General features: G+C 46.1%; 1 protein-coding gene and 1 pseudogene across 1 annotated transcript; one reads left to right on the top strand and one right to left on the bottom strand.

The window, feature by feature from the left end:
* Nucleotides 1-2,160: 2,160 nt before the first annotated feature.
* Nucleotides 2,161-14,189, bottom strand: LOC115637854 (annotated as a pseudogene).
* Nucleotides 14,190-16,106: 1,917 nt separating this feature from the next.
* Nucleotides 16,107-20,291, top strand: LOC115637853 (olfactory receptor 11H4-like). The gene is made up of 2 exons (XM_030539456.1): nt 16,107-16,110; nt 19,354-20,291. Exons 1-2 carry the CDS (start codon nt 16,107-16,109, stop codon nt 20,289-20,291), a joined length of 942 nt encoding a protein of 313 aa, XP_030395316.1.
* The last annotated feature ends 1,302 nt before the right edge of the window (nt 20,292-21,593 follow it).

The raw sequence follows: 21,593 nt of genomic DNA, 5'->3' as shown, positions 1-21,593 counted from the left end.
CCCGCCCAGGGGTCACTTCTGAGAGTGGCGCCAGGTCACTGGAGCTATGGGGGACAATCCCGCCAGCTTGATCCAAAGCACTAAGGGGCCGGATCCAGCCTGCAGGCCATAGTTTGCCCACCCCGATACACAGTAATTTTATAGCCTTGCCCAAGTCAGTTCACATGGGCAAGCTATGGTGTTTTATTGCAGTGTGTGTAAAATCATAGATTAGGGTTGGAAGAGACCTCAAGAGGTCATCTAGTCCAATCCCCTGCTCAAAGCAGGACCAACACCAACTACATCATCCCAGCCAGGGCTTTGTCAAGCCTGACCTTAAAAACCTTTAAGGATGGAGATTTCACCACCTCCCTAAGTAACCCATTCCAGTGCTTCTCCACACTCCTAATGAAATAGTGTTTCCTAATATCCAATCTAGATCTCCCCCACCACAACTTGAGACCATTACTGCTTGTTCTGTCATCTGCCACCAGTGAGAACAGCCGAGCTCCATCCTCTTTGGAACCCCTCTTCAGGTAGTTGAAGGCTGCTATCAAATCACATACCTAGAGAAAGCACCACATCCAAAAATCCCATAGACGAGGGTATGATAGGAGACCCAAATTTAAATCCTTTCTCCTCATTAGGCAGAGAGAGAAATTGAACTCAAGTCTCTCACATCAGTGACCTAACCACCCCCCTAACCCACATAAAGGCAGTAACCGATGTCCCCAACAGCTACTTTACATATCAGGCCCTTTAAAAACACCTGGAGACAACATGTTTCAGATTGAATTAAACATTTTGTTTAACCCAAACTAAAAAATTTTCAGTTTGCCAAAATTTCTTTTTGAATTTTCAAATCTGGTTCTACTTAAACTAAGTTTTGTTTGGTTTTAAAAAAATGTCCTGGCTCTCATATTTGGAACTGCCATTATTCACTCAGCTCATGTGAAACATTTGTACGGATACTTGTGGGGAAAAAAATTACTCTTTCCCCTTAACACCCACATCCTTCATAAGGAGAAACCAAAATAATAATTTCTGAAGCCATATGAAAAATGTTGTATTTATCTTCCTGAAGAATATGTTCCCCAGTTCTTCCCAAAAGCTTTCTTCTCCTTTGAGAGCCCTGGAGTCTCGAATCCATGTGAGAAATTTCACACACAACTCCAGGGAAATCTCTCCCACCATTTTCCAACAATGTACTGCAACTGGGTCCCAGCTGAAGGGAACCTGCAGAGTCGTGGAAACCGGCACAAGGAGCTGAATGCTGCATGAAAGGATGTGCATGGATCATCCTGAAAATCTTTTTCACAAATTCCCCTGTTCACCACCACCAACTTAAATGCAACTGCCCAAACCTACTTTATGAAATAAACTCGAAGCATTAAGGGATCACGTATGACTCCATGATTCTAACCTTGTCCAAATCTTTCTCACCATTACTCCATGACCCTCCATCTCCCTCCTAAAAACAAACCAAAACCAATTAGGGCACTGAGCTAAAAATTTCCTCAGTGATCCCATTATTACATGTGACATTTTGCACTAACCCTCGTGAAAATCATTCCCACCATTTCCTTCCGCCACCAACCTTAGCACGACACCAAAAACACCGAGAGAGTCCAAAAGCCACATACATTTTTTCCTTTGCTCCAGATGTAACAAGAAAACTTTTTCACAAATCCTGCTGAAAAAGATATAATTTCCCACCCACTCACCTTCGAGACTCACTGAAATACAAATGGTGAAATATATATATATATATATATGGAGCTATACCTATCTCATAGAACTGGAAGGGACCCTGGAGGGTCATTGAGTCCAGCTCCCTGCCTTCACTAGCACGACCAAGTACTGATTTTTGCCCCAGATCCCTAAGTGGCCCTCTCAAGAGTTGAACTCACAACCCTAGGTTTAGCAGGCCAATGCTCAAACCAAAATATGCAAGTATCCCAGTGTCATATGACAAATTTTCCAGAAATCCTCATTAAAAATATGTCACCGTTCCCCCTGACACCTGCCTAAGAAGAAACCAAACACATTCATAAAACCGTATGATTTTTTGCACATGGGTCCCTATGCCAAGTGCAAAATTTTACACTGATCATTGTAAAATAAATAAATAAATGGATAAATAAATCACTCTTTCTCTCTGCTCCCACTTGACTTCTATGTTCAACAAGGGAGCCAAAGCCTAGTCCTCAGTCGCTTCATGGCTTCCTTGATCTCCTGGTTCCTCAGGGTGTAGATAATGGGGTTCAGCACTGGCGTGATGATGATGTAGAAGATGGAGGCCATCTTGTCCATCTGAAAGCTGGAGAAAGGTCGGAGGTAGACGAAAATGCGGGGTACTAAGATGAGGCTCACCATTATCAGGTGGGCACTACAGGTGGACAAAGCCTTCCTGCCGCCCCCATCACCAAAGCATCCTCTGAGGGTCACTAAGATGACACAATATGACCCCAGCAAAACCAGGAAGCAGACCAGAGAGATCAGGTCACTGTTGGACATTATGAGTATCTCCATCACGTAGGTGTCACTGCAGGCTAGCTTGACTACCTGGGGTACATCGCAGTAGAACTTGTCCAGCTTGCTGGGCCCACAAAATGGCAGCCATGCCACCAACACGAGCTGGGTGGAAGAGTGGAGCAAGCCTCCAGCCCAGTAGGTTGCCCAGAGGCCCGGGCAGCGGTGGCGGTGCATGGTCTCAGCATAGCTCAGTGGGTGGCAGATGGCCATGTAGCAGTCACAGGCCATGAGTGTGAGGAGGAACATCTCAGAGCCACCCAGGAAGTGAAGGAAGAAAAGCTGGGCCATGCAGCCCCCATAGGAGATGGTGCTTCTCTGGCTCAGCAAGTCGCTGAGCATCTTGTGAGCAGCCACTGAGCTGAGGGCCATGTCAATGAGTGAGAGGTTGGCCAGGAAGAAGTACATGGGGGACTGGAGGAGGTCGGGGTCCATCAGCACGGTCACCACAATAAAGAGGTTGCCCAGCAGGCTGGCCATGTAGCAGGCTGAGACGAGGACAAAGAGGAGAAGCTGGAGAGGGCGGGAGTGGGACAGGCCCAGGAGGGTGAACTGTTAGTCCACTGAACCATTCATCAGCTCAACGCCTGGAAAAGAGAGGAAATAATGAGATCGGGAGGCAGCACATTGGAGGGAATCCAGGAGCTCTGGCTTTCATTCTTGCCCCTGCTCTTACCCATCAAACCCCACCCCCCACCCAGAACTGTGATAGAACCCAGGAGTCCTGACCCCCCCCGATCTTTATTTAAAAAATGGTTCGATTCTACCATAGCCCTTGGTTCAATGGTTAACTGCTCTCGCTTTTAAAATTTTGCACTTTATTTCCACTTTAAATGTGTCTAGCGTCAACTTCCAGCCATTGAGTCATGTTACACTTTTCTCTGATGGATTGAAAAGCTCAAATATTTCCCCAGGTCAGTTCCTATAGACTATGATCAAGTCACCTCATAACTTTCTCTTTGTTAAGCTAAATAGACCGACCTCCTCGAGTCTCTCACTCTAAGACAGCTTTTCCAATCCTTTAATCATTCTTGTGGCTCTTCTCTGATCCTTCTCTAACTTGACAACATTCTCCTTGAATTGTGGGCACCAGAGCTGGACACAATATTCCATCCCTACCAAATACAGAAGTAAAATAACCACTCTATTCCTACTTGAGAGTCCCCTGGTTAGTCCTTTTGGCCACAGTATCGCACTGGAAGCCCATTTTTGGCTGATTATCCATCATGGCTCCCAAATATTTTGGAGAGTCACTGCTTCCCGGGATGGAGTCCCCCATCCTGTAAATATGGCCTACCTTCTTTGTTCCTAGATGTATACATTTACATTTAGCTTAATTAAAACACATTGTGCTTGTTTGTGCCCAGTTTACTAAACAATCCAGATTGCTCTGAATTTGTGACCTGTCCCCTTCAGTATTTATCACTCCCCCAGTCTTTATCAGTGATGATTTTTTGTTCTCTTCCAGGTCATTGATGAAAATGTTAAAAGTGTAGGGCCAAGATTGACCTCTTAGGGACCACCCCCTGGAAATACACCCTCACTATGATGATTCCCTGCTTACAATTACATTTTGAGCCAGTTTTTAAACCGTTTCATGTGTGTCAGGTTCATTTGTATTCTCCTGGTTTCTTAGTCAAAACATCACACCGTAGCAAATCCAGAAGTCCATGTCTATTACATCAACATTATTACCTGTATCAACCAAACTTGTAATCTCATCAAAAATATATTAAGTTAGCTTGACAGGATCTACTTTCTATAAACCAATGTTGATTGGCTTTAATTATATTATCCTCCTTTAATTCTTTATTAATCAAGGCCCATATCAGCTGGTCCACTATTTTACCTGGGGTTGATGTCCAGATTGATAGGCCTAGGTTTCCCCTGGTTGTCCCATTTACTCTTTTTAAATATTGTCACAAAGTTACCTGTCTTTCAGTTTGGAGCTTCGCCACTGTTAAAAGATCATTGGAGCAGGGGGGCTGCCTCCTGGATTTCTCCAAGGTAGCCTGAATGCTCTAACCACTAGAATATAGAGTCATTCCCAAGCTTGCTCTTTGGTCCAATAACTCTGTAATTATTTAGCCAGAGTGGAACAACTTCAACAGGAGAGACTGAGCAGACCTCCCTCCCCCAATAGCTTAGTGGCTACTGCCCATGCTCAGGAGGAATCAGAGCCCTGTTCAAACCCCATCTGCCTCTCACTTGGAAGGGGAACTTGAATCCATGGTTTCCCACACCCCAGGTGCATATTGTAATGTCTGGACTGAAATGAGGGAGCTCTTTATTTCTCCCTCCCCCTGCTCCCAGCAGCTCTGTGAGGGATCCCTTTCAGGGCTGGGTCTGGTAGGCAAGCCCAGAGCACACCTAGCAGATTGGGTCCTGCAAGTGAGTTTGGCAGCGGAACGTCTGTACCCCCCCCCAGTTTGTGCATCACACGGGGTCTTAGGTGGCTGCCCCCTAGAACATGGCTGCAGCACACATGCTCAAAGGCAGAAATACAGGCATGGAGGGAACTGTTATTGGGAAACTGAGGCACTGAGTTAAGGCACCTAAAGCATTTGGGGAGGGGGCAGAAATCCCAGTAAAGCCAGATTCTTGTATTTAGGTGCCTAAAGTGACAGTCGTGGCCCAAAATCCCTTGGGGAATCTAGCCCCCATTCACACACAACCACAGTCACACACACAATACAGCCATTGACATGTTGACTAGCCCCTCTCCCACCAGCCCCATGCCAAGCTGTCGCCAGGGTCACCTCCCCATACCCACCCCTGTGGGCAATGGACAAGTGCCCTGCAATGAGGCATACAACCCAGCCTCAGCCCCCAGATGGTGAGGGGGTGAGCATTACATCCCAATGGCCCTTCAGAGAGCTCTGCTCCTTTGCACCCCAGCCCAAGGATCAGTACCTCTGATCTCTGCTGCTTTCACTCCCTTCAGGGGCAGCTCGGCATCCTCCAGGGCTGGAGACCTTCTTAGGGCACAGATGGTCCCCACAGTGACCAGCAGCAGGGAGCAAAGCTCTGATCCTAGGCTGGATGGAGTCCCACTTGTTTGCCCAAGAAGAAGCAATAGGCAGGGAGGGAGAATGCTCAGGGTAAGAGCAGAGATAAGGCTAGAACCCAGGAGTCTTGGCTCCCAGCTCTCGCTGCTCTAACTCACTAGATCCCATTCCCCTCCCAGTGATGAGGATAGAACCCAGGAGTCCTGAGGCCAACATAAAGAGGCAGCCCTCATCCTTTACCCTATGACAGCTACAGCCCAGACCAGCTATACAGAACAGTCTATTTCCAAAGCACCAAGACACATCAGAAATATCTGACAAGCCACAGACCCCCATGGAGACATCACCCTGGGGAAACACATCTCTTTATTCAATGGCGGTCCCCACAGAAGAGCTAATCAGAGACTCTGATGTCAGAGCAGGGTGGGGGCTAGGAGACAGGACACCTGGGTTCCAGCCCCAGTTCAGGGAAGGCTAGTGATTAGAGTTGTGTCTCCATGGTCCGTTCCGTCTTTGGCCTCTCTGCTGAGGCTGCTGGCCAGGGAACTGCTTGGTACGACTAGGATTGAGTTTTCTTCCACAGGGTCAGCTGTCTCGCTCATGCAGGGACCAAACAAGGTGCAATGGTAATTATAGGCTTATGACAGAGTCAGAGTTCGAAAAATGGCCCCTTATTACTTTCCCCTACCACTCTGTGCCAGCCAGTCACCTGCCTGGAATCTCCTAGAGGGGAAAGGCACCATATCCCATTCTCAGTCCCCCCTCGAGCCAGCCAGTGCCCCCTACACTGAGGCCATATGGGAGCCAGCTCTTCCTACAGGAGAGGCCTCATATCCCATTCCCCATACCCCTAAGCCAGCCAGTTCCCTGCCCTGGGGCTGGATTGGAGCTGTGTCCCCTAGGAGGGAGAGACCTCATGTCCTATTCCCAACAGCCCTGAGCCAGCCAGTCCCCCGATTCAGAAGAATAACACTTGTGTAATGGCCAGGTTTCAGTCCAACAGCAATAGGCAGCATACAGTCTGTACACATACAAACCCCAATAGGTGTGTCTAGACAGCAAGCCTGGGTCTGGGACTCAAGTCTGCAGGCTGAGCGTTTCTAAGTCTGGGCTTGAGCGTCCAAACTGAGTAGTCACCCTGAGTTTACAATCATTAGACCCAGATCTCACAACCATGCTCAGGTATTTGCATTAAACAGACCTGAGTCAAACCAGCTTACCCCAGGCTTCGTAGTGCCCTCCACAGCTGTAGCCACTCCACCCCTTTGTTTGTGGCACCCTGTGGGAAAACTTGACTGTCCATCCAGCACTACATTACTGGAAATTGTCTCAGCTCCTCAGCATGTCCTTTTGAGCCATCTTTTGGGTCTGCACATTCCTGACAGCCAGAGCCAGCAACATGGAGGCACCATTTGAAAAGCTTGCCCTGCTTAAGCCTTCACTGCTGTTTCAGGAAACAGGCTGAGCCTCCATGAGACATTTGAGCAGTGTTTTCTAACCTACTGAAGGCACTTGCTGGGGGCGGAGGATGACACAGACATGGTAGACTGCAACTGGCTGAGGCTACTCACAATTCTCCAGATAGCCACTGATGCCTTCTAAGTATATCAGTTTTCCTGGAGAGGGGCCACAAGCGCAGACTGGTGGGATCACATCATCATGAGGACCTGGGATGATCAGCAGTGGATCCAGAGCTTTTGCACAGAGATAGTGACCTTTCTGGAGTTTAGTGAGCTGCTTTCCCTGCCCCTCCCATGCCAGGATACACACATCTAGTATATATCTAGGAATAAAGAATTTCAGTCATACTTACAGGATAGGAGCTCTACCCTGGGAAGCAGGGACTCTGAAAACTATGTCGGAGTCATTGTGGATGATCAGCAGAACATGAGTTCCCAGTGTGTTGCTGTGGCCAAAAGGACTAATGTGATCCTGGGATGCATAAGCAGGGGAATCTGCAGGAGTTACTCTACCTCTGTATTTGACACTGGCACAACCATTTCTGGAATCCTGTGTTCAGTTCTAGTGCCCATTGTTCCAGAAGGAGGTTGCTAAATCAGAGAGGGCTCAGAGAAGAGTCACAAGAATGATTAAAGGATTAGAAAACTTGCCTTACAGTGATAGACTCAAGAAGCTCAATTTAATAGAGAGAAGGTTAAGGGGTAATTTGATTACAGTCTAGGAGTACCCACATGGCAAACAAATATTTAATAATGGGCTTTTCAATCTAGCAATCTTTTACTTTTACTCGAGCCAATTGCTGGAAGTTGATGGCAGACCAATCCAGACTGGAAATAAATCATACATTTATAATGGTGATAGTAATTAACCAATGGAACAATTTACCAAGGTCATGGTGGCTTCTCCATCACTGAAAATTTTTAAATCAAGATTGGATGTATTTCTAATAGATCTTCTCCAGGAATTATTTTGGGGAAGTTCTGTGGCCTGTGTTACACAGGAGGTGTGAGTAGATTATCACAATGGTCCCTTTTGGCCTTGGAATCTGTGAATCTTTGAAAATGTAAGGGTGGCCATGCTGGTCCAGAAGTGGGTTGTTATAACCATCTGGAACCTGGCGACTCCTGACTGCTGCATGTCTGCTGCCAACCAGTTTGGTGCTGGCAAGTTGACTGCGGGGGCTGTGAGGTGATCAGGAATGTGATTTACCGAGTGTGGTGGGCATAAATAGTGTCCTGGAAGTAATTGCCCATTTTGAGAGAATGGTGGTGCCCGAGCCATTGATGGAACTTGTGCTCATAGTTTGCCCATAGCGAGGTACACAAGGAAAGCTTAGACCATATTGGTCACCTCCAGTGTGGTCAGCAGGTATTAGCCTCTTTGTAAGGATCTTGATCAAATACTTATAAATGTTTTGTTATTGTTTGGATGTAGTACCTTGCTTATAATTTAAGCTTTATAGGCATGTGTAGAGCAATTTTATGGCTAAGGTAGTGTTTTGATAATACTGTGCATAAATAATAATAATTCCAACATCCATTTAATTAAAATGCCTAATTAACATGGTGAAGAAAGATACTCTGTTTTAAAACGAGAACTTCATCACCTCTTTGGTGCAGGTTAGTGCTCTTAAACATCTCCCAGTCTGCCCAGTAATGACCCAATAAAAACAGGGAAGACCATACTTTACAGTCTCACCCATTTCAGCCTCAACCGGTGTACCTCATGCTGTGAATTTAAGCCAATATAATTAAATGGATGCAAAAGGTGATGTGGATGTTCTTAATTCAGTTTAAACTCGATTATTCTGGCTTAGCTGAAATCAATTAGGAATAGGTTTAAGCTAATCTGAAATCAGCTTCTCTGAGACCAAAATAAGTGTGTCCACACACCGGTTTAATTATACCAGTTTAAAAGCCAATTCAAATTGCTGGTATATTAGTTGCTGATGCCTAAATTGTTAATTGGTCACATTCTTACACTGCTTGATCGTTCTTCAGGAAAAAGCAGATTTAAATTTCAGACTAACAGGCAGACAGACAGACATATTTTAAAAAGTAACTGTGAGGATAGATAGTTAGACACATAGACAAAATCTAAATTTAAAAGAAAGAAAAATGTTTTAAAACATTTTGAATGGACCTTCCCCCCACTTTCAAAAAGAAGAAAGAAAAGAAAAGAAAAATTACAATTCCTTTGTAGATCACCTGTAAAAAGAGATTCTGATCTGTTGTATATTCTCTGCACTCAGATTATCAGAGCAGATACTTATCTACGTTGTCTGGACCTGGAATTTATGTTGGACTATTTTAATCAAATGTAGACATACAAAGAAATATATCTTTATTGATTTAAGGTCTCTATTCTCTTTATTTGAATCTTACCAGTCTAATCAATGAATTAATGTAATATATATTTACTACTTTAATATTTGATTTTAACCTGAAAAATGTGTAACATATTGTTCTTAATCCAATATTCAATTGATTCTGGAAATTTGCCTGATGTAGAATTATTAGCTCAATATTTTAATTGGCTCTGGAGATTAAAAAAATACAACTACAAATGTCATATTAAAACCAAATCTAAAAATATATGTAATTGTTAACTGAATATTTTAATAAAATCTAGAAATGTTAGCTTAATATTTTAACCACATCTGGAAAATATAATGTTTCATTATTAAATTAGTATTTTAATCAAATCAGCAAAATGGTACAAAATGTATTTAATAATTTAATATTTTAAGCAAATATGTAAAAGAGTAGTATATAATTCCAAATTTACTATGGTAATGAAAAATGAGACTGTATCATTATTTTGTGCATAATAGGAATTCATATCCTATATATCAGAGGGTAGCCGTGTTAGTCTGGATCTGTAAAAGCAGCAAAGAATCCTGTGGCACCTTATAGACTAACAGACGTTTTGGAGCATGAGCTTTCGTGGGTGAATACCCACTTCCTCAGATGCATGTAATGGAAATATCCAGGGGCAGGTATATATATGTGTGCTAGCAAGCAAGCTAGAGATAACGAGGTCAATTCAATCAGGGAGGATGAGGCCCTGTTCTAGCAGTTGAGGTGTGAAAACCAAGAGAGGAGAAACTGGTTCTGTAATTGGCAAGCCATTCACAGTCTTTGTTCAATCCTGAGCTGATGGTGTCAAATTTGCAGATGAACTGAAGCTCAGCAGTTTCTCTTTGAAGTCTGGTCCTGAAGTTTTTTTGCTGCAGGATGGCCACCTTAAGGTCTGCTATAGTGTGGCCAGGGAGGTTGAAGTGCTCTCCTACAGGTTTTTGTATATTGCCATTCCTAATGTCTGATTTGTGTCCATTTATCCTTTTCCGTAGAGACTGTCCAGTTTGGCCGATGTACATAGCAGAGGGGCATTGCTGGCATATGATGGCGTATATTACATTGGTGGATGTGCAGGTGAATGAACCAGTGATGGTGTGGCTGATCTGGTTAGGTCCTGTGATGGTGTCGCTGGTGTAGATATGTGGGCAGAGTTGGCATCGAGGTTTGTTGCATGGATTGGTTCCTGAGTTAGAGTTATTATGGTGTGGTGTGTAGTTACTGGTGAGAATATGTTTCAGGTTGGCAGGTTGTCTGTGGGCAAGGATTGGCCTGCCACCCAAGGCCTGTGAAAGTGTGGGATCATTGTCCAAGATGGGTTGTAGATCCTTGATGATGCGTTGGAGGGGTTTTAGCTGGGGGCTGTATGTGATGGCCAGTGGAGTCCTGTTGGTTTCTCTCTTGGGTTTGTCCTGCAGTAGGAGGCTTCTGGGTACACGTCTGGCTCTGTTGATCTGTTTCCTTATTTCCTCATGCGGGTATTGTAGTTTTGAGAATGCTTGGTGGAGGTTTTGTAGGTGTTGGTCTCTGTCTGAGGGGTTAGAGCAGATGCGGTTGTACCTCAGTGCTTGGCTGTAGACAATGGATCGTGTGATGTGCCCGGGATGGAAGCTGGAGGCATGAAGGTAGGCATAGCGGTCGGTGGGTTTTCGATATAGGGTGGTGTTAATGTGACCATCACTTATTTGCACCGTGGTGTCAAGAAAGTGGACCTCCCGTGTAGATTGGTCCAGGCTGAGGTTGATGGTGGGGTGGAAGCTGATGGTGGGGTGGAATCAACAGCTTCCACCCCACCATCAACCTCAGCCTGGACCAATCTACACGGGAGGTCCACTTCTTGACACCACGGTGCAAATAAGTGATGGTCACATTAACACCACCCTATATCGAAAACCCACCGACCGCTATGCCTACCTTCATGCCTCCAGCTTCCATCCCGGGCACATCACACGATCCATTGTCTACAGCCAAGCACTGAGGTACAACCGCATCTGCTCTAACCCCTCAGACAGAGACCAACACCTACAAAACCTCCACCAAGCATTCTCAAAACTACAATACCCGCATGAGGAAATAAGGAAACAGATCAACAGAGCCAGACGTGTACCCAGAAGCCTCCTACTGCAAGACAAACCCAAGAGAGAAACCAACAGGACTCCACTGGCCATCACATACAGCCCCCAGCTAAAACCCCTCCAACGCATCATCAAGGATCTACAACCCATCCTGGACAATGATCCCACACTTTCACAGGCCTTGGGTGGCAGGCCAATCCTTGCCCACAGACAACCTGCAACCTGAAACATATTCTCACCAGTAACTACACACCACACCATAATAACTCTGACTCAGGAACCAATCCATGCAACAAACCTCGATGCCAACTCTGCCCACATATCTACACCAGCGACACCATCACAGGACCTAACCAGATCAGCCACACCATCACTGGTTCATTCACCTGCACATCCACCAATGTAATATACGCCATCATATGCCAGCAATGCCCCTCTGCTATGTACATCGGCCAAACTGGACAGTCTCTACGGAAAAGGATAAATGGACACAAATCAGACATTAGGAATGGCAATATACAAAAACCTGTAGGAGAGCACTTCAACCTCCCTGGCCACACTATAGCAGACCTTAAGGTGGCCATCCTGCAGCAAAAAACTTCAGGACCAGACTTCAAAGAGAAACTGCTGAGCTTCAGTTCATCTGCAAATTTGACACCATCAGCTCAGGATTGAACAAAGACTGTGAATGGCTTGCCAATTACAGAACCAGTTTCTCCTCTCTTGGTTTTCACACCTCAACTGCTAGAACAGGGCCTCATCCTCCCTGATTGAATTGACCTCGTTATCTCTAGCTTGCTTGCTAGCACACATATATATACCTGCCCCTGGATATTTCCATTACATGCATCTGAGGAAGTGGGTATTCACCCACGAAAGCTCATGCTCCAAAACGTCTGTTAGTCTATAAGGTGCCACAGGATTCTTTGCTGCTTTTACATATCCTATATACTTATTAATGTAACATGTTTAACAAATCTGGAAATCATCACAATGTTTACTTATTAATCCAAGGTTTTCATCAAATCTAGAAATTAACATGATATGTAAATATTAATTTAACATATGAAGTGAACATAGAAATCAGTACAGCCTTCACTTAATATTAATGACTAACTTATCAATATTAATAAGTAACTATTTTCACTGCACATAGGAATGAATAAAATGTCTAATTTTTAATTTGTTATTTCAATCAAAAGAGGACTAGATGACCTCTTGAGGTCTCTTCCAACCCTAATCTGCTACAATTCTAGTATATAATTATTCGTTTATTATTTAAGTTGAAGGTAGAAATGGATAGCATACACAGTTATTAATTTGTTTTAATTAAATACAGGAATGAATATCTTCAGTAGTTTTTTTATTTTAATCAAAAATATAATATAGTTATTAATTTTACATTTTAATCAAATCTAGGAATTAACCCAGCACACAATTATTAATTTTTCATTCCGAGTCTCAACATTAATATAAACTGTAACTCTTAATCTGTCATTTTAATCTAATCTGGAAAATATAATGTGTAAATTGTTTGGGACTCTTTTTTGCTTCTGTGTTTGTGCAGCTCCTAGCACAATGAGGCCCTGGTCTGTGACTGGGGCTCCTACGGGTTACCTCAATAATAAATAAACAATTCAATAATCAATAAATAGTATGATTATCAATTCACTCTAAACATTCTTTTCCCATGTAAGAATTGTTTGTAGAATTTAATCATATTGCTATTTTAATACAAATGTTTTTATATTCGATCTAGATTTTCCTTCTGCAGAGACTTTAGGGTTAATCCACAACTGATGTCGTCTTTGGATCTCTCCAAACTCAAAGTCCTCTTGAGTCAATTCTGTGCCACTTTTTAGTTAGATGAGAGGAAAGGTTTGGCTGCCCTGAAGGTCCCTGGTGGTTCACATCTAATGTTTCCAAAAACTTTGCGGTTTCACCTGCTCACCTGCAGGGTGAGGAAGAGACTCCCACCCATCCAAAAAAATCTATTTGGGAGCGGGATTGTTTGTATTGTTGTCTTCTTGCTCCGAAGCATAGGCATAGCCACAGCTGGAGATGGGACACTGGATAGGGTGGATGCCAAACTCTCTCTCAAGCACTTGGTTGGCAGTTCTGTCTCACATGCTCAAGGTTTAATTTGTTGCCTGATCCTTTCAATGGTCAATAACACTTGTTCTGGTTGCCAGTTGACCTGATTAATAAACTGAGGATCAGCGGGTTCTTGTTTCAGAATCAGGCTACACAGAACTAAAATCAGCTAATTAAATATCACCAAGGTGTAGGTCAAAGCAAAGACTTAGAAGTTTTTATTAAAATCAGTAATAAAGTCGAAAAGCTCTGAGCCACATAAACAGATAGGAATAATACAGTATCGGGGGTATCTGTGTATCATTCTTTGCATATGCTCTTAGATTTCCATACCTCCACCTTTCTTTGTGGACCTGGCGGTAAGAGACAAAGAACTGTCTCTGTCCCTGGCATGCCGATGGTCCAGGTTCCTCAATGCCCAAGATTGATGGTGAATAACAATAGAGCTGAAGGGTCCAATGATGGAAAAGTTCCCCATCCGCATGGTGGGTTGCCCTATTATGGGACCTGAGCGCCATTATGAATATTCATGCTAATGCTCAGCCTTCTATGCCCAAATCGAACTTCCTCGCCCTCTTAACATCAGGGTGAACTGATCCTACAGATTAACATATTAATGCCATATAACTCCTGATCCTATACGTCACCTCTTCCTCAGACAGATTGGCAGTTATCACCTCCATGTTCCCGGGGTTGCTGTTTACCTGCCATTGAACAAGCTGTCCCTAGTTCCCCAAAATCTAAGGGTAACTGTCAGGCCATTTATCCATGCCAAATGTCACAAGCCAACTATTCTGGACTACACTTCTGCTAATTTGGGGAATCTAATGTCTTACAGGATATAAGCCTGTAGGCTCCTTGCCATTACAGCTGAATATAATGAAGGCAAGCCAGTTCCATGGGCTACAAATTGGTCACCGTATGTGGGGTGAGGCAGGTATTTTTCCCCAGCTCAGATTGGCGGTAACCTTGGGTTTTTCCACCTTCTTTTGTAGGGTGACCAGATAGAAGGGTGAAAAATTGGGATCGGGGTGAGGGTCAATAGGTGCCTATATAAGAGAAAGCCCCCAAAATCAGGATTTTCCCTATAAAATCGGAACATCTGATCATTCTATTAATTTGCTGCATGTGGGTACAGGTCAGTTGCCAAGATGAGCTGGGTGTATCTCCTTTAATCATTTCCCTGCTATTGTGGGGGCCCTGGGGACTGGTGCACATCAGTCCCCGCCATTCTCCGTCAGTGACACCCCACATTTTAGCCTCCTGAGATTTGTAATATCTTGGTCTAGTTTCAGTTGCTAGGCAGTGTTGGTGGCCTGAGATCTACAGATGTTGAGACTAGGTGTTCTGCTGGTCCCTTCTGGCATTAAACTCTAACCCAGGTGTCCAGATGCCCAACCACACCAGTCTAACCCACTGGATCCCAGTCCCCTACCAGAGCTATGGATACAACCCAGGAGCGCTGACTACCCACTTACCAAATTACTCTGACCCACCAGACCAAGGGTTCCCTAACAGGGGTGGGGACCCCTCAGGGGGTCACAACTTTATCACATGGAGGGGTTGTAAGCTATCAGCCTCCACTCCAAACCCCACTTTGCCTCCTGCATTTATAATGGTGTCAAACATATTTAAATGTGTTTTAATTTATAGGGGGGGTCACATTCAGAGGCTTGCTATGTGAACGGGGTCACCAGTATGAAAGTTTGAGAACTACTGCACTAGACCCAAGTGCCCTCTGAGACCTGGGAAAAGAACCCAGGAGTCCTGGCTCCCAGATCAGCTCTCTGACCACTAGAGCTCACACCCACTGCCAGGGCCGGCTCTACTATTTTTGCCACCCCAGGCAAAAACAAACAAAGAAAAAAGCCCGAACTGCCGAAGCAAATAAACCACAACAACCCTCAGACTGTGCAGCCCCAAGAATGGAGGGAATGCGGCCCCTTAGCATGTGCACCCCCAGGCACATGCTTCCTCCGCTGGTGCCTGGAACCGGCCTTGCCCACTGCCTGTGCTGTGTCAACTCTTGGCATTAACAGAGGCTGTCCATCTCTGAGGGGTCCCTGCCCAGTATCTTTCTTGGGGGTTAGAAGCACTTAATAAATCACAGAGACCAGACTGCAAATCCCTTGGTGGAATTAGCTTGTTTCGATGTCTGAATGCCTCTCGCTCTGGATATTGATGACCTGGGCTGCTGGTGAAGCCAATTAAAGAGCTGAGCTGAAGTTACCACTGGCTCCTGCTTGAAAAGTTGGAGCCAGGCAATTAAAAAGAAAAGTTATCTCATTTCCTGAGAGCTGAGGGCAGATGCCAGGGGTGGGGGCTGTGGGTCAGATGGGAGGCCATGGGCAGAGAAGGGAGCTGAGTCTCCAGGATCCATTCAGCTCTTGGTCTCTGGTGATGAGCAGAGCTATAGTCTCAGGTTCATACAGACCCCTGCTCAGCTGGGAATCAACCCACTCATTACACATGGGACCTACTGCACAGAGCAGGAGGTGTCACTACCGCCCCGGGGTGACAGGATAGGGAAGAGGTGCAGGTGAAAGGGACCTTGATGAGTTCGGTAGGGGTCTCCTAATCTCAGTGAGATTTATTCCCACATGGGTAAACCTTTTGGGATAGTTTATTGGGGAGCAAGGGGGAAGAATCTGGGTCTAGCAGAGTGGAAGGGAAGTTGGGACCACCCTAAGCAGACAGAGCATGGGACAAGGGAGATCATCCCATTCTAAGGTCCCATTCTATGCCTCTCATCCCAGCAACACCAGTTCATCTCTGTAGGGGGAACAGCTCTGTTCTGAGCTCCCAATATATGCCCCCCCCCCGGTGCCCAAGTCCCTCTCTGTGGAGGGGTCAACATATTCTGAGCTCCCCAGTCTATATCCCCCAGCATGGCTACACAAGCCATACCGTTCTTCCCCACTCCATCCATTACCCCCCCCAGCCACAACCCTCACCCCCAATCTGCCCAACCTCTCCAACCAGACCCCTCACCCCACCCAGTCTAGTCCAGTCCCCGTCACCTCCACTCCCCCCAGCCCATCACCCCAACTTCATCCAGCCCCCTAGCCTGGCCTGTTACCCTCATTCCATTCAGGCCCTGCCCCCACCAGGCCACGCCCACCACTTCAGCCAGCCCTCAGGAGATTACCCTGTTTATTTTGGTAGAAACTGAAAAAACCTGATTTTAAACGGTGAATTTTTCCAGTTTTCCAATTTTCACCCTCGTCCATTGGGTCCCGACCAGAGTGGGGGCTGGAGATTGACCAGAGTTCACCAGCTGGGTGAACAGCTTGGCCTAGAGAAACAGGGATGTGTGCAACCTCCTAGTTAATTAATAATAATGATTAATGAGGTGCCGGCTGAGGATAGGACCCACACAATGGAGATTCCATAAAGAGTTTTGCTCTTCCCTTGGCTTGGCAAAGGAGAGGCACATCATCCCCCTGCAGTGTGAGGGCTACACTTGGCCTGGGCTCATAAAGCACCTTCCCCCTTTGACCATGTACACAGCACAAGTGAGATGCAACCAGCTCTGGTGCAGGGGAGCTCAGTAACAGCCACACAGTGACATTGCATGGAGATGGTTTGTCTTTTGCTGAGATGCAACCAGCTCTAGGGAAGAAACAGTAAAGAACATCTCAATGGGATGGCTCGCTTGGCACTGAGGGGTGGGGTGTGGCCCTGATGCTGCCTGCTGGAGGGAATGAACCCTGCACTGTGTGTGGAGAGAGTGAGAGAACCCAGCACCTCCTAGAAGACAGAGCACTGCCTTAGTACTGCCAATCCCTGATCACAATTTGCCGTGTGCCCAAGGGGCTGGCACTGGGGGCTTTCAATGTGGCCTCATATTGACACCTGCCAAGTCCTGTTTGTGGGGGTGGGGGGCTGTGCATGTGGTGAGGAGGTCTATATGAGTATGTAATGTGGGAGGGCTGTGGGGGGAGGCTCTGTGGAAGCTGTGTATGACAAAGAGTGGCAGTGAATATGTGTGAGGGGATATCTGGTGTGGGGTGTTTGTGTTGGGGCAGCGTGGAAGGCACAGGGGCGACTCTCCCCGGCATTCCCCTGGGTGCCCACAGTTCATCCAGGGATCAAATCCAGGTCTGGCTGCTCTTACACACCCCAGAGACCAAGTGCCAAGAGGGACCCAGGAGCTCAGAGACCAGATATCAACCCCCTCTTGCCCAGCTCCCTTCACAGCAGAGGCGGAGAGAGGATGCTGAGATCTCACAGCCAGGTGGGTTTTCACACACAGTTTCCATTCTTCCTTGGCTGCTGCTGTTCTGCTGCCCACCCCTCCTTGCGCCAACCATTAACCCAGCCATGCACAAGTTCAGGCTGGAAATTAGCAGGAAGTTTTTAACATTCAAAGGGGGAAGGTTTTGCAGCAGCCTCCCAGTCAGAGTTGTGGGTGGGGGTGTGGGGTCAGGATGGACACAACTTCATTAGTTTTAAGAGATGTAGAAAAATGTATAAGTGCGAGTGTATGATGGATTTGCTTGTGATGGTGCAAGGCAGAACTCCACAGTCCCAGGGTTCACGTCCAGTTAATATTCTATAGAATTGTAGAACTGGAAGGGATCTTGGGGTGTCATCTAGTTCAGTCCCCTGGACTCATGGCAGGACTAAGTATTATCTAGACCATCCCTGACAGGTGTTTGTCTAACCTGCTCTTAAAAATCTCCAGTGATGGAGACTCCACAAACTCCCTAGGCAATTCATTCCAGTGTTTAACCTCCCTGACAGTTAGCAAGTTTTTTCCTAATGTCCAACCTAAACCTCCCTTGTTGCAATTTAAGGCCATTGCTTCTTGGCCTATCCTCAGAGGTTAAGGAGAACAATTCATCTCCCTCCTTCTTGTAACATTTTATGTACTTGAAAACTGTTATTATGTCCTCTCTCAGTCTTGTCTTCTCCAAATTAACAAACCTAATTTTTTCAATCTTCCCTCATAGCTCATGTTTTCTAGAGCTTTAATTGTTTTTGTTGACTTCCATGGGCTTTTTCCAATTTGTCCACATCTTTCCTGAAATGTGGAACTCAGAACTGGACACAGTACTCCAGTTGAGGCCATATCAGCATGGAGTAGAGCAGAAGAATAGCTTCTTGTCTCTTGCTTACAACACCCCAGCTAATACATCTCAGAATGATGTTCACTTTTCTTGCAACACTATTAAACTGCTGACTCATATTTAGCTTGTGGTCCACTCTGACCCCCAGATCCCTTCCTAGGCAGTCATTTCCCATTTTGTGTGTGTGCCACTGATCGTTCCTTCTGACGCGGAGCACTTTGCGTTTGTCTTTATTCAATTTCATCCTATTTACTTCAGACTATTTCTCTAGTTTGTCCAGATCATTTTGAATTTTAATCCTGTCCTCCAAAGCACTTGCAACCCCTCCCAGCCTGGTATTGTCCGCAAACTTTATAATTGTACTCTCTATGCTATTATCTAAATCATTGATGAAAATATTGAACAGAACTGGACACAGAACAGACTCCTGCAGGACTCTACTTGATATTCCCATCCTATGTTCCTAAAACTCATGCTTCAGGATTTAGCTGGCCATTGGCAGGGTCAAGGAAGAAATTTTTAACCTCTGCACCCCATGTATTCTCAGAGGAGTTTTTGGTGGCTTTTTTTTTTTTTAAAAATCTGCTTCATATGAAGCATCAGGCAATGGGAGGTGGGCCAGGTCTCTGAGGTAGAGTTTTGGATGAGATATGTATGAGAAAAACTGACTAACTGTACGTGTGCTAGTCATTACTACTGTAACCACTAGACCTCCCTCCCCTCCCAGAGCTCTAGGCAGAACTTTGATGTCCTGTTTTTTTTTTTCAGCTCTGAGGCTTCCCGATAAATCTAGCCAACAACACCGTCACAGTGACCAAGTTCATCCTGCTGGGTTTCCACTCCCTGGGCCAGCTGAGCCGAAATCTCCTGTGTGCCCTTCTCTCCTGCACCTATGTCGGGACGCTGGCAGACAACCTGTGCATCGTATGGGCCGTGCTGAGGGACCCCCGCCTCCAACACCTACCCATATACATCCTGCTGGGGAACTTCTCCTGGATGGAGACCTGCTATGTCACGAACACGGTGCCATGGATGCTCTCTGACCTAGTAAACCCTGGTGTCCCCATCTCCTTCCAGGCCTGCTTTTTTCAGTTCCACATCTTCTTTTCCATGGGGACCACCGAGTGCCTCTTCCTCTCAGTCATGGTCTTGGATAGGTACCTGGCCATCTGCCACCCCCTGCGCTACCCCGTCCTCATGTCCACACACAGGTGCTGGGTGATGGCTGCCTTCTGCTGGCTCATCAGCTTCCTGTGGTTCATAGTGCCTGTCACCCTCATCTCCCAACTCTCCTTCTGCGGCTCCACCCTGGATTGTTTTGTCTGTGACCTAGCCCCACTGCTGGCTGTCTCCTGCACCCCAGCTCCCCAGGCTGAACATTCCTGCTATGCCCTGACCGCCTTTGTCATCCTTGGTGCTGCCATCTTCACCCTGACCTCCTCTGGGCTTATCATCAGGGCTCTGCTGCAGCTGTCCACAGGAGCCAGGCGGCACAAGGCCTTCTCCACCTGCTCCTCACATCTTACCATTGTGGGCCTATTCTGGGGCTCCGGCCTTGTCAACTACATCAGCCCGGCAGCCTCAGGGCGCAGTTGGAAAATGGCAGCCCTCTTCTACGCAGTGGGGACCCCCCTGCTCAACCCGCTGATCTACAGCCTGAGGAACAAGGAGATGAAGGAGGCTCTGAGGAGTATGCTGCTGGGGAAGCGGTAGGGGGTTCTGCTCTGTCCCCAGCCTGCAGGGACTGGCCGGTCATGGGGTGGGCAATGGGATATGGGGCCCTTCTCCTCCAGGGGTGCTGGCTCACACCTTCCAAACACAGCATTTTGCATGACCTTTAGGGGTCACTCGTAGCATAAAAAATGCCTGTGTGATGATACAGCCAGAACACAAGGTGAGCAGGGTGTGTGTGCTTGTGTCCTTGCTGGAGGAAACAAGTCCTGCTCAGTGTATGTGTTTGCAGGGGGTAGGAGAGCAAACTGTGTGTATGTGCAGGGAGGCTGGCTCGCATCTCTGCCCGTTTTGTGCAGCTGTATGTCAAGGCGGTTACCTGGATCAATGTGTTCTCTCACACTTAGAGCCAGATGGAAAAGTTCTGCCCACCTTTTCACTGCTGTTCATCCAGAGAAGCTCCAGTGATGTCCAGAGACTGATAGCTGGAACCCAATTCATGGCAATGCTATCTTGTAGGTTATGGATTGCACTCCTCTTCCACAGCCAAGGATAGAACTCAGGAGTCCAAACCCCCAAATCTAACCCACTCATCCCCACCTGCCACTCACAGCCAGGGATGGAACCCAGGAATCCTGGCACCCTCTTCTAACCCAATCAACCCCACTCACCTCCCACAGCCAGGGGTAAAACCCAGGCATCCTAGCACCCTGATCTAACCTAGTAACCTGAGGGTATGCAGAGGTCTTCTGGGCGTATATCAACTCATCTAAATATTTGCCTAGTTTTACAACAGGCTACATAAAAAAAGCACTAGCAAAGTCAGTACAACCTAGAATTTCAGACAATGCCTTGTTTATACTGCTCTATATACTATACACTGAAATGTGAGCACAACATTTATATTGTAATTGATTTATTTTATAATTATATGGTAAAAATGAGAAAGTCAGCAATAGCATGCTGGGACACTTTTGTATTTTTATGTCTGATTTTGTAAGCAAGTAGTTTTTAAGTGAGGTGAAACTTGGGAGTATGCAAGACAAATCAGACTCCTGAAAGGGATATAGTAGTCTGGAGAGGTTGAGAGCCACTGATCTAACCCACTCAACCCCAATTGCCTCCCACAGCCAGGGATAGAACCCAAGAGTCCAAATCCCCCTGATCTAATCCACTAGTCACCACACCCATCCCATAGCAAGGGACAGAAATGAGAAGGTCTCTAACCATCAGGAACAGCTTTCCAAGGGGGGGAAATAGACTCATAGACTCTAGGACTGGAAGGGACCTCGAGAGATCATCGAGTCCAGTCCCCTGCCCTCATGGCAGGACCAAATACTGTCT

The sequence above is a fragment of the Gopherus evgoodei genome, chromosome 21, assembly GCF_007399415.2.
Source record: "Gopherus evgoodei ecotype Sinaloan lineage chromosome 21, rGopEvg1_v1.p, whole genome shotgun sequence".
In the NCBI taxonomy this organism is placed as follows: domain Eukaryota; kingdom Metazoa; phylum Chordata; order Testudines; family Testudinidae; genus Gopherus; species Gopherus evgoodei.
Note: the sequence above shows the minus strand (reverse complement) of the source record. Positions and strands in the feature narration are given on the sequence as shown.